At 44.1% G+C, this 13,821-nt stretch overlaps 1 protein-coding gene across 1 annotated transcript in view; it reads right to left on the bottom strand.

Annotated features, from left to right (window-relative positions):
- Nucleotides 1–13,821, bottom strand: part of cep112 (centrosomal protein 112) — a 210,057-nt gene that overhangs the window by 18,262 nt on the left and 177,974 nt on the right. The window contains exons 20-21 of the mRNA XM_067233023.1: nucleotides 6,973–7,035; nucleotides 2,697–2,846 (exon numbers count right to left, since the gene is read on the bottom strand). Coding sequence (XP_067089124.1) covers nucleotides 2,697–2,846; nucleotides 6,973–7,035 — 213 coding nt within the window. The remainder of the gene's footprint in view (nucleotides 1–2,696; nucleotides 2,847–6,972; nucleotides 7,036–13,821) is intronic.

Genomic DNA, 13,821 nt, shown 5'->3' with positions numbered 1-13,821 from the left:
AAAGCTAGAAAGTGGCACAAAAAAGAGTAAGCTGTATGCCAAACTTGTTGAAGAGTGACAAATGCTGGGGTCACTCGGACACAAGAACAAATAATAAACTAACCCCCCCAAAAAAACGCCCACCATTGATGATGCATCCTTGATTACTACAGTACCGGTCAAAATGGAGTGGAAACACGGGCTGGTTCTCTAGATAGCACCAAAGTTCCAAAAACCATGAACAGAACCAGTGGAAAAGGGGGTATCTTGTCATCAGTGTGTGCTTCCTCTATGGTGTGTGAATACATGTGTGTATGTAGGCTGTGTATGAGTTTGTGTATGTCGCTTGGAAGTCGCTTTGGATAAAAGCGTCTGCTAAATGCATAAATGTATGTGTTTGTCTGTATTTGTAGAGCAAAGGAGAATTCCAGTGCTAAATGTACATGCTACTTCAGTACGACCTATATAACAAGACGGCTTAAGAAATCACACACACAAACACACACACACACACACACACACCTTGCTGAGACAGGACAAAAAGCCTGATGACGAGATTATGACCTTTTTCTACATTGTTTTACCCCTTTGTATAAAGTAGGTGTAGGACAGCCAAAACTAAGTTGGTTATTTGGACCAAACCAGTCGACCCTTATGCCTAGCAGGTCTAATCCCCCTGTCTTCTCATGGAGCATCCTCTGGGGCCACGTCCGCCAGTTTGCATCAAAGCTTTTGATGTGTGATATTCAAACTAACAGGGGGTTATGCAAAAGTGGCATGATAGGATTCCTGCCCAATCTTGCCCACACACAGCCTCGGTCACTGACATCTAACACACAAATGTCATCACACACACACGTTTACACACATTCAATCACACATACATACACACACACACACAGTCCCTAGCTACATTCCTTTGTATTTTTTTCAAAAGGTCAAAAGAAGAGACTACCTGGAACATCTGATAGTGTCTAGCTAGAGTATTCACAACAACTGTTTTGGGATTATTACATTCAAATGGCACAGCTAACTTTGATGTTATTTTCTTCTCTCCCATTGTCTGAAGCCCCTCTGCTTTCATAAGCTGCCTTTGAAGTGAGCGGTGTGGAAACAATGTCGGCTAGCGACACGCTTCCAACCACGGGCCAAACCTTCGCCAGCCTGTTCTCCCTCTCTCCTCAGTTCAGTCTCTTTCTTCTCTCTCTCTGATCACATCCCCCCTCGCCCCCCCTTCTGTCTTGTGGCTGGACTTTAATCAACAAGTCATCATTTAATTGGAGGCTCATTAGAGAGCTGTTACCACTGGAGGATGGTGATAATGAGGACACCAGCTAAATAACAGGAAGAGAGAGGGAAAGAGAGAGGAAAAGAGAGGGGGAAAGAAAGGGGGTTCACCCTCCATCGGAGGTAAATGAGAGTCTAACAGGACATGGAGTCTTGTCTATAGGTTAAAAGAACATCCTGTATGGCCCATGGCAGACACAACATACACTACATACCCTGCCACTGTGTCACAGATGTGGTCCCTGGACTAAGCTGTACAGAGGTGTGTTACATTCATTCATGATTCATGACAGAGGGACAGCTGATTGGAAAAGTAATGTAGCTCGAACAGAACAGAGATGTTCTTTTGTCACACTTGACAAACAAGTTAGATTTTTTAATTTGTAGTATTTTCCTGACTTCCTTTCTCTGATGTATTGCCGTCATTGATTGTGCCGCACAATCCTCTCCCCCCCGAATCCAAGAAATTAACCATCTGAAAGAGAAGATTGAAAACAGTCTCGTAGACCTCAACATGGACCATTGAGTCTCAATCCGCAACACCTCCCTGAACAAACTCCTGAACAAGTGAAACGAAAAGGTGCAAAGTGCATGGAGCAGGACGGAAAGAAGTAAAGAGAGGGAGTAGAAATAACTTCAAAGGATGGAGGGAGAGGAGGGAAGGGTAAAGAGGAGGGTTGCCTTGCGAGCTAAATAAAGTAGCAGACAGGCAGAGTTAGGAGCATCGCCCAGACGCGAGACACTTAAAGACAGTTGCTGTGACAAGGTAGAGAAGTCGAGTGCGACTGCGGGGGTGAGCTAGAGGTTGTAAACCCATCATAAAAAGGGACACAACTGTGACCCTGTTTAAAGTACTGACAAAAGAAAAGACGACCCGTGTCCAGTTTAAGAAAGTATTGCCCAGACAGGCTTGTCTGGGGTGTATGGTTTAGTGCAGTTCCCCTCCCTGTGTGGAGACAGACAAGATCAGACTGGTTCATTGCAGAACGGGCCCTGACTAATGGCTTTTTGTCAAACACTACAAAAACTGTACATCTAACTGAGTGTGATAATCTTGCGTTTTAAAATCTAGTTGGACTTGTTTCTAGTAGAAATGGCTTATCTAGTGACTTAATTTAAGAAAACAACACTGTGTGAACCCATGGTGTCTTAAACTTACATAGCTTCTGACTATAGTATAATACATAGCCTCCATACCACTGTACACTAGCCTCCTAACCTTGGTGGTTGACTACTGTACACTAGCCTCCTAACCATTGGTGGTTGACTACTGTACACTAGCCACCTAACCTTAGTGGTTGATTACTGTACACTAGCCTCCTAACCTTAGTGGTTGACTACTGTACACTAGCCTCCTAACCTTGGAGGTCAACAACTGTACATTAACCTCCTAACCTTAGTGGTTGACTAACACCCTATTGCCTCTTCACCTTGGTGTTTGAGACGGCATGTTTGGTCATGGTCCTCCTTTCCTGATCCCAGTGTGCCGAGGCCTCCTCCAGCTGTCTCTCCAGCTCTTGACGATGTCTCAGACCCTCCTCCTTGGCAGCACACGCCGACGTCTGGAGCTCCGCGATCCACTAGAAAGAGAGGGAGGGAGAGAGAGAGATGGGGTGGTGACACAGTGTACTGTAAATACTCTATGTGACTGACAAACTGATGCAGGTGAGGATAAAATGTGAGCCTTGGGAAGCTCATGGGAGCTATATGGCTAGAGGTCGTATATGGCGTTTACTCAGTCCTGGGTGTTGCGATGCACAGTGAAGAAGCAGCACTGAGAGCTTCCCTACCCTTGTTACATTTGTTCTGCTTCTCTTTGGCTTCAATGAACGTGTTTGCTGTAAGCATGAAGTCCAAAAACAGGAATTTTGATGATAATGCAAGTTAGTGTGAGAGTGGGTGGCAAACAACATGCAACATTAACATCAAAAACGGATGCAAAATAAAAACCCTCCCTCCCTTTCTCCCTCAACACTCTGCTATGACATGCCTAGTCTCATTGGCTTTCAAAGACAATACAGCTGACCAAGGTTCAACTGTCATCCAGTTGGCCTACAAAACACTACCTCATCTATTTCCTCAGTGTTGCTTGTTTTCCAAGAAGGGAGAAATCCTAACAGAGTGAGAAAGTTAGTGAGAAAGGGAGAGAAAGAGAGAGGAACACTTTTTGAAAAGCAGAGTGACTTTGTGTTGGTGAACCCATCGAATACACCAAGATGAAAAATGAGCTTTGAAATCCTCCAGTCAAAAATTAACATTCTATTTAAGCCGTAGCTGGGAAAATATGTAGGAGAGGAAGGAAAAGAGAACAAGGAAGGAAAGAGATCGGGACAGAAGAAGGAGGAGAGGGAGAGAGAGAAAGACAGAAGGGCAGTGGCGCAGCTTGCTCTGGGCTAGACAGATAATTGTTTGCTGTGCATAAACTCTAACTAAACAGCAGCCTAACTGGAATCCCCTCATTGTGTAGGAGTACTTGGTGACCACAGAGGGAGACAGAGGAGGAGATAGAGTGAGCGAGAGAGAGAGAAAGAGGAGGTGGAGGATTAGGGGGGGGTTAGCCACATGAAAGCAACAAATGGCTCCGTTATTATGGGAACATCACTTCCTGGCATAATTATTATTTAGCAATATGGATTCCTCTCTGCATCTCTACTGGCCTCAGGCGATAGAGGCCGTTGGCTTTCTTGTTCACCCTGTACCTTCTCACTCTCCCACCTTTGTCCCTGAAAGCTAGATCTTCCTTAGACTATAATTGGACGAGGAGCTTTAATTTGACAGCCTGCCGTCCAGTGTGCGAATTACGGGGGGGTTTGGGGGGGTCTGACCCCCTCGATTAAGGCTCGGACCCCCCCAAAAGAGGTAAAAACCACAGGTCGGGGGGGTTGATACATTTATATATCGTTCTTACCTGTAATCGTAAATATCACAATATAGTTACCATATTCATTCAATAACAGGTTGGCGATACACAGAAATGTTGGCTTAATGGCAGGGAATATCACACACTATTACACTAACTGCCATAGTCAAAATTCACTCAATAAACACAGCGCCAGTGACCAGTGCCCAATAAAACTCAAGAAACACCGCGCACGAGTGACCAGGCATTGTGCAATAAAGAAGCTTGTGTAGCGGTGCGTTCTGCGTCATGATAAAGTGAAAGAAAGGCAAGTTTGCTATCTAATACCCCAACAATCTGTCACGAATGTATTTGTAATGGCAATTAGCTGTAGAATATTCACAAGAATGTTAATGATAGAATGAGTTGACCCCTCCGATTGTCATTGTATAATTCGCACACTGCTGCCGTCACCCCCTTTAAGGCTTACCACATTTGCCCTTCTATGAGCTGAGGAGAGCAAGAGTGCTAGTCAGGGGACTGGTTGACACGATGGATAAAATAACCCCATGCAGTCGACATACATCTATAAATATGTAATCTATTCCATTTGTAGTCCAATTGTATAATTCAAATAACCTTCTTCTTCCTCACCCAATGTCGGTGTAGCGTGTTCTAAAGTTCTTCTGTATGTCAGGTCCCATGTTAGACCAGCACAGACATGAAGCGTGGAGCTCCCCCCACAAGTACCTTCTCCACCACCTCCCCCCCCCCCAAGCTCATCAGTACCAGAGGAACAGAGGGAGAGACCTCTCTGGCTCACAGGTCAATATGCATGTTCATTCACAGCCAGATGCTTAAGCAGTAGGCTTTGAGAGATGCTAATTAGGGAAGCGTGCTAAGTGTATGAGTGTGTGCAATTGACACATGTTGTCTATGTGGTTGGTGTGTTTACAAAAGTGTGGGTGTGGGTGTTTGTGTGTGCATGGCTGTGTGTCTCCCCAGTCAAGATAGCATATGGTGTGGTACGTTTAAATGGGGGTATTAACCATGCAGCTCAGCTTAAAAAACGGTGCCCCCTGTCAGACACTAAGAGGTTAACAACAAGGGTTAGGTTTTGAGGTTCAAAGGCCTCTTGTTTACATTTGACAGAGCTGCCCCGAGGGGTACGCACAGAATCCCTGGAATACAATCCCAGCCACTGAGAAACAAAGGCCAGGAAAGCACAGACAAATAGGGTGCTTTATCAGTATTTGCATCAGAATGTGCTAGCTACAGTACATATTCCCATGAAAATCTGCATTAACACAACCTTTTCAAGAAATTAACGATGTATTATTTAAAAGGTGTTCTACGGAATACCAAAAGGCTTCATTCTGACTCCAGGCTTTCTGACAAGGGCAGAAGGAGACGTTTGTTGACACCAGGCCAAGAGGATTAATCCTTGGTGTCTCTGTGGACAGCTAAGTTAGCACACGGCTAAATGGACTGAGCATGGGTGAACTTTTGCACAGCATCCGGTGCCTTCGGATGTTGGTCATTGTGTAGCTTAATAAGCTGCTGTTTTCTAACAACATATGCTTGTCAACCAGCCTTTCAACTCCCTTTTTTGTTTGTGTAAAATGTGAGTTAGAATGTGTTTTAGGTGGTTAAACTGCTGAGCTAAAGGCTGTAGAAAAACCTCACGTGTTGTGAGCTGTGAGGGAGAGCTTTACATTTACATTTAGTCATTTAGCAGACGCTGTTATCCAGAGCGACTTACAGTAAGTACAGGGACATTCCCCCGAGGCAAGTAGGGTGAAGTGCCTTGCCCAAGGACACAACGTCTGTTGGCATGACCGGGAATCGAACTGGCAACCTTCGGATTACTAGCCCGATTCCCTCACCGCTCAGCCATCTGACTCCCACAACTTTGATTCATGAGCAGAGTAGAATCTCTCTGGTTTTCAGCTGAGCCCAGTCTGAGGAGATTAGCTGGTAATGGTAAACATATGGGTAAGCCACAGCAGAACCTTCACACACCCTCTCAGAATGGGATGGGGGATGGGTGGGGGAGTAAATAAGGAAAAGATGCAGGGAAGAAATGAAAAAAATACAGGCAGAGAGAGAGACAGAGACGGTTAGAATTAGAGAAAAAGGGAACAAGACAAAGAGGATACACAAGATGGGCAACCTTCCAAATGAACTCCTACCAACTTCACTACAATCCAGTAGAACAGACTGGCCTACGTATTGATGAAGGACAGGAGTATCTTAACACATACTCTAACTACACAAGTTATTAGCTTGCTAATGCTTAAAACAAATAAATGTGGCGGCCAGTGCAGTTAGAACATTTCTCTTAATACATTTAATAAAATAATGTGTTGTTTACTTGGTTTAAGTCACTAGATAAGCAATTTATACTAGAAACAAGTCCAACTAGATTTTAAAAAGCAAGATTATCACACAGAGAGTTTTTAAGAGTTCAGTGCTGACGTCCATCTCCTGGAGTGTGGAACCTGTGAAACTCAACAGAACATGCCAAGCGCAGGGAGCAGAGGCCTCCTTGCCTCTGTACATCCCAAAACATTTTGACAGAGGAAGGAAAATAACTGAGAAGAAAATACAGAAAAGGAAGAAAAACCCAGAGGTAGGGCTCAGGCGACGTTTTAAGAAACATAGCTTGTCTAAACAATATGCAAACCTTGTGCCAGATCTGGTGTGTTGCTTGTGTTTGTGTTGTGTGTGTTCTTGCTAGAGAAAAGGGAGGGGAGGGAGAGTGTGTTTTTTCACACAGCTCCTATCTGAACATTTGTGTGCACTTTCAAACAATCCGTCCAAAAAAGGGGGAATGGAAGGAGAAAAGGAGGAGGAAAAGTGTTTACCTGGGCAGATTTGGCAAGCTTCTGACTGTACTCCTCCTCAATCTGCTTCAACCTGCTGTTGGTCTGAGGGAAGAAAGGAGAGCGTGTGAGAAAGAGATATGGAGACACACACAGGAGAGAGACACAGAGAGACATCTAGAGTTTTGAAATTGGATCTGCTTAAAGGTAAGCACAAACACACACAGCCGATGACCTCTGCTCTTGGCAGAATGTCTCCATGCTGGTCGCTGGACGCCCCTGGGCCCAGTGCCAGGCCCAACGCCTCTGTGTGGCACGCAGCCCAACTCTGCCAGCCAGCGGACACCGCTGCTCTCTGATCCTGTGCCAACTATTCATCACTTAACTGAAGGAGGGGGGGAAATTAAGCACTGCTGCCAATTAGCTCTGGAGAAAAGAAAACTGGGAAAGCAGGAGACTCGACATGGAAGATATAGACTGGTGTATGTGTGTGTTTGAGGGGTACATTTCCTCAGAATTATCGAATTGCTGTCTGTGTTTGTACGAGTCCTCTATGGAAATACAGCCAGCTGGAGATATAGTGATGGGGACTTGGATAGCTGTTTTGACACAGATATTGGTGTTGTAATGGGGAGGGTACAATGAGATGAGATGTCATCTTAATGTGGGCTGTCATACTTGCCGCCAACATAAACACACACACTTCCCTGAACCCAGTAGTCACTGACAGACAGACAGATGGTGACAGTGAGGTGTTTGCAAACAGACCTCCACACACCCATCAACACCAGACCTTGCTCCTGGCCCCCCAACACTTCCTGACAACAGCCACACCTGTCACCACAGATAAAGACAGTTGTCACCACAGATACAGGCTTGTCTTCCTGCCAGGGGCTTTCAGTGGCGGTTCTCTTGTCTCTAAGGGGCCCTACCGGCTGATGAGAGAAAGAGCATACAGCCCGCCATGAAAGAAGAGTGAAAGGAAAGGAGAGACTAGGAGAAATTAAAGAAGTATCCTGCCTTTGTTGCTGTAGAGGCTGTAGTTGCTTGGCTCTCGCTTCATGAAGCCCTCAGGTGGGACAGATGAGCTGACTGAGTGGTTTTATGCATCTTTGTATTATCTTGGTATATATGTGTGTATGTATTTATTTATCTTGGTATGTATGTGTGTTTGTGTGTATGCATTTATCTTGGTTTATGTGTGTGTTTGCGTGTAAGCAAGTGTGCGCGTCAAATGGAAAGAGAAAGCGTTTGTGTCTGAGCAATACAATGTACGAAGGTATGAGCATGTGTGTGTAAAAATGTGCATTCATGGAGGTGTTTGACTTTGACACACCCTGAAAACCTGAGACATTATTCTATTATTCCCTTGACTGCATGCCCACACACTAGGGAGATATAGGAGAAGCACAGTTGAGGCCTAAACAATAATGATGAAAGTATGACAGGATGAAGGATGTAGATTCCATTTAAATCTGCCTGTGTGCGTGTGTGTGTATGATTGCACACTTAGATGCAGACTACTTGTGCCCTGCCAAAGGTCCTTAGTGCTTAAGGCACTTTGAGGCTTTATCACTCTTCAATCACTTCGTAATCCTAGTTGTGTGGAGAGCGGCTGCTTTGAAGTGTGTAGGTGTGCATGTGTGCATGTGTGTGTAGGAACAGTAGACGGCAAATGCATTCACCGCTTACCAGTACTAAATTAACAATCTGCAGCTGGAACCAGGCCACTGTCACTCTGTTCTCTCACACACACACATGGAACAAGGAAAAACCTATGTGCAGAGAAAGCGGCAGTTTCACAGAAAGTACCCACATGCATGTTCAACTGCTCGCACACAGACAGGATGAGGAAAAACACACAACTTGTTATATGGTGATTTGGCAGCACACATTTGCAAGGTCTACAGCATGTTGCATTTTTGTTGGAAAAGAATGCTTACCTATAAACATTTCTAAAGGGGCTTTGCCAGGATATGATCATTTCCTTGTGCTTGCTCCAAAATGGTATACAAAATACATTACATCATCCTCTCACAGGATTTATCTTCCATATGACCTTCTTCCCAGATATATTTGAGATGTTTGGCAATTCATCCCAAATGGTTTGTTACCAACTGTAGAGTACAAGTTCAACACAACCTCTCTGTTAGAAGCATGCGTATGTAAGACACTATTAGTGTGTGTGTGTGTGTGTTTTAGGGGGTTGTGAGAAAATACAAATTCCAATTATTTTGTGTACAATGGTTTAGGCAATGAGCCAACAACCAAAACTATTCCCCTAGGTTTACTGGCTAATTCAGTTACAACTCTTTACAATATCCACATTTGAGTTTAAAGGTACATCTTGTAACACCACTTTTAACTTAACAATTAAGTACCAGCCTTACACCCCCACCCGCCACCTTTGGTTTTCTTCTGACAATCATCTGGTGGTCCCACCTCTCAAGAGCGCCCGCTCCCAACCCAAGCTCTTCTTCTGTCTGGCCCCCCAATGGCGGAATCATCTCCCCACCTCCATCAGAGACACTGACTGTCTCCCCACCTTCAGGAAAAGGCTAAAGACGCACTTATCCCTGGAGTACAACGGTACTTAACCCTTGTGCTATCTTCGGGTCAATGTGACCCATCAGTCATGTGACCCCCCCACGTGTTGCGACAACTTTATCTCATACAAAAACAAATAAAAAGCATTTTCTTTTAACTGTCGGGCTGTCTCACACCCCCCACAGCGCGAAGGTTAAAATAAAATTATTTTTATTTGTTGTTACGATGGGTCGTTGTGAGCCTTCGGGTCATTGTGACCCGAAGGCATCACAAGGGGTAAGAAATATTTGTTGGATCCGATGTTAGTTTATTTCCTCCAGGAATACAATGACACATATTGAGGGACTTGTTGCACTTTTTGGTTAGTTGTAACTGATTTAACTACTTGTACGCTGTAAATTGTGTCGCAAACCAGGACCTGGTTTGCGTGACAGCTAAGCGGATGATTGACAATCCATCTTCCAGGCCGTTGACCATGCTGGTCAGGAATTTAACTGAGATGCCCATCATGTTATTGCACGACTTATAACAATGGCATATCACGTAATTAAGACGGGCCAGACGTTCCCCCAGGCTATTCAACTGCAGCAGAAGAATGGTGTCGACTTGGGTACTTAGTATCATACTGATGAAATGCTATGGAAGCTTTTATATATTAGCATTGAGGGACCAGAGGTTTCAGTTTCAGCCTGACAGAGTTGTGCAGAGATGGCTGTCAGCAGGGAAGAGAGCACGTCATGTTTGAGGTTAAAAGTTGGTTGTTTTGCTGACTATTACCTTTTTATTTTTATCACTAGAATTGTGATTTCATTTTTGTTCTTTTTATATCCAGGATGTGTTTAATAAATGGTTAAACATGTTAACAGAATAACACAACTTATAAGTCTTGGGGCCAGTAAGTTTCAAACCCACTGGCCCGGTGGGCCAGTGCCAAAAAATGTTAATTTTGAGCCCTGACCCTCATTGGGCTCATCTCTGACGGGGACGAGTCTGATTACAGGTGGGAAGCTGTCAACCTAATGACCTGGTGCAGCCAGAACAACTTAGAGCTCAATGCTCTTAATACAGTGGAGATGGTTGTGGACTTCAGAAAGAATACAGCCCCTCTCACCCCCATCACCCTGTGCGACTCCCCAGTCAACACTGTGGAGTCCTTCCGCTTCCTGGGCACTATCCTCTCCCAGGACCTCAAGTGAGAGCTGAACATCAGCTCCCTCACCAAGACAGCACAACAGAGGATGTACTTCCTATGGGAGCTGAAGAAATTCAACCTGCCAAAGACAATGATGACGCACTTCTACACAGCCATCATTGAGTCCATCCTCACCTCTTTCATCACCGTCTGGTACACTGCTGCCACTGCCAAGGACAAGAGCAGACTGCAGCGTATCATCCGAGTGGCTGAGAAGATGATTGGCTGCAATCTGCCTACCCTCGAGGACCTACACACCTCGAGGACGCTGAGGCAAGCTAGGAAGATTGTGGCCGACTCCTCCCACCCTGGACACTCTCTGTTCCAGCTACTCCCCTCCGGCAGAAGGGGACCATCAGGTGAGGTGAAGAGTGGGGTTAGACCTGTAGGAGTGTTTGGGTTTAAGCCTTATTCATTTTCTACAACAACATGCAGAACCAAACTAAAGGTAAGCTACAAAGAAGAAAAATAGTGGTTCTTTAAGGTGGTTTGAAGTTCAACGTTTAAGTTTCCATCTCTTCGTTAGCGAACGCACCCTGATGAAGGAGCATTCGAGATCGCTCTGTTCCAGATATGTCTCTCAATGGAACAGTTTCATTTCAATTAGCAGAGGAGGGGGATCACAGACATTTTATTTGCTTGTTTGTCTCTAATTATTGCCACTGTATGTGTGTGTGTCCCTGTCTTGAAGTGACACATTTTACAGTCTCCCATTAACAGCCCTGTCAGAACACAATGTTTTTCTATGCAAATCTTTGCACACGTCACATACCATCAAAAGTGAAACACCACTCGAATGTCTTCCCAAGTCTGGGATGGAGTACCAGATCCAGACACGGACACCATTACCAATACTATCAGACACCTGGCTGGACAAACAGCTTCTTTTTAGGAATCTCTCTCTCTCTCTGTCCCCCTCTCTCTCATATTTACAAAAGCAGGTGTAGCTGCTGATAAAGGACTGTGGGATGGAGTGTTGAATTTTCATCTTGGCCTTTGAAGTGTGTGTGTTTGTGTGTGTGTGTGGTCCCCACTTCTATTAAGGGAGGATCAGTAGCTAGATGGCGGCAGGAAGGCGGGTGCACCATTTAAAAAAAATCTGTGTTGTGTGGGGGGATGGTCTTATCTGGCTCTCCATAGCAGAGGCCGATGTCTTAAGAAGGGTGAGACCAGCTGCAGGTCATTCCATTCGGTGACCTAGGAGGTTTGAGGTGGGACTAGGGGGCAGGGCATGGCGCTACAAAGGAAAATCTATTCTGCATTAGATGTAGGGAAGTGGACATCAGAAAACTGACTGCAGTCCAGGGGCCAAATCGACGAAGGCGTGTACGCATAGAAATGTGCGCAGAAACATGTGTACGGGTGTTTTACAGATTTATGAAAAAAACACTTGGCGTGAGAATCTGCGTACCTCTGCACACTTTAGAACCCATGCATACACTGTTTTGAGATTATACGGTGACACAGTGACCGAAAGGCGGAGAGAAAGAGCATGCATAACAAATGGTTAGGTAACACTTTAGAATAATGGTCCGTTGTTAACGAGTAGCTATGCAGGAAGTAATAGGTAGTACTACATTAGCCCTCTGTGACATGCTTGCGTGTAAAAAGGGCTATACAAATAAATTTGATTTGATTTGATAACGAAGCAGTAAGTAATAGCAAATTTAGTACAAAGGTAGTTCCTTGGTAGGTATTTGATTATTACGAAATAAATATATCCTCATTGAGAACTACTTGTGAACTATGACCAATTAAGAAAGAATAACCAATTAATTACTAATCACAAAAGTAACATGTCTAAAAAGTGAACAATTGTGTATTTTTTTTGTCTTAACATGGTCATAACATTTCAGAAGCTTGTGCCTCAAATGAGTTCTTTGTGGAAACCAGTTTATGAATATTAACGTTATAACACATCCCCCCCAATATTTGATCATACTGTATGATTATGGGACACGTCCCCCATAATATTTGATCATACCCCCAGAATCAGAATCAGAAAGGGTTTGAATCGGGAATTTACTTTGGCAGGAAGGTGCACACATACCCTTTCACGCTGTGGAAGAAATTGGGATTTCCTGTGTGCTTACATTATTCACTAATCAATAAAACTAGTCATTGGATACTAGTTAGTACGTTCTCATGTAAGCTTGCTATTAATAAGAGTATATTGTGTCTATGTGTCAGGGTTAATAGATGTTCGGGGTCAGGAGAAAGTACTGGCTAAACGTTCCTTGTCATGACTACAAGGAGAGCTCCAACTATGAACTCTCTAGTCTGAGAGTTGTCATGTGTTGGGAGCAGTGAATCTCTTTCTCTGAGACTGTTGAAACGTCATTACTGCCTGACTGTCACAATCTATGTTTACATTCTTGTGCCCTATAAAAGATGGTCCTGCGGCTTTCAGAGCTGAGAGAGACATGATTGAGACCTAAGCCTGGTGTCGTGTTGTCATTTTATTGTCAGGGGTCTGGTTTTCTCTCCCAATCTGCAGATTGATAATACTTCAGTTCTTCAGTACTTGAGTTCTGGATGGATAAATCCAGAACTCAACTGAACTTAGTCACTCTGTTTATGAAGAGACAGACAAAACACTTTCTTCCTCAACGCATAGTGGTCACTACAGTGGACAGCTTTCAAAACTCTGTTTCTTGTATATGCATGGGTTTTGGTGGTTTAGTTGAACATCAGCCAGTCCAGTGGACGCTTTTGCATCATTCCATACACTGCTACCCATTGGCCAGTTGTTCTAAGTGAAACAAAACTTTCGAAATGACAAGATGGCCGTCGGATTTTCAAAAACACTAGCTAGCGCATAAATATCTTGCCAATCCTTCTACAGAAGTAGACCATCGTAGATAAATAAAATGTTGTAACATAAAGTAACTATTAAGGAGTAATACTATTGTAAAATCTTCGAAGTATTGATTTTAATTTGGCAGAAAATTACAATTGATCATCTGTCCACTAAATTGGACATCATGCGTCACTGGCTTTAAGTCAACCACAATTTATTCTAGTGCTAACACACCTGATTCAAATGATTGAGTTGTTATCTACCTCAGTAGAAGCCTGATAAAGACCATTCATTTGAATCAGGTGTGTTGGAGCAGGGGAAACATGCAGGGCAGGGATGTCCCTAAGGACTA

This window comes from Osmerus mordax, chromosome 3, assembly GCF_038355195.1.
Source record: "Osmerus mordax isolate fOsmMor3 chromosome 3, fOsmMor3.pri, whole genome shotgun sequence".
Classification (NCBI taxonomy): domain Eukaryota; kingdom Metazoa; phylum Chordata; class Actinopteri; order Osmeriformes; family Osmeridae; genus Osmerus; species Osmerus mordax.
This window is presented reverse-complemented; position numbering and strand designations above follow the sequence as displayed.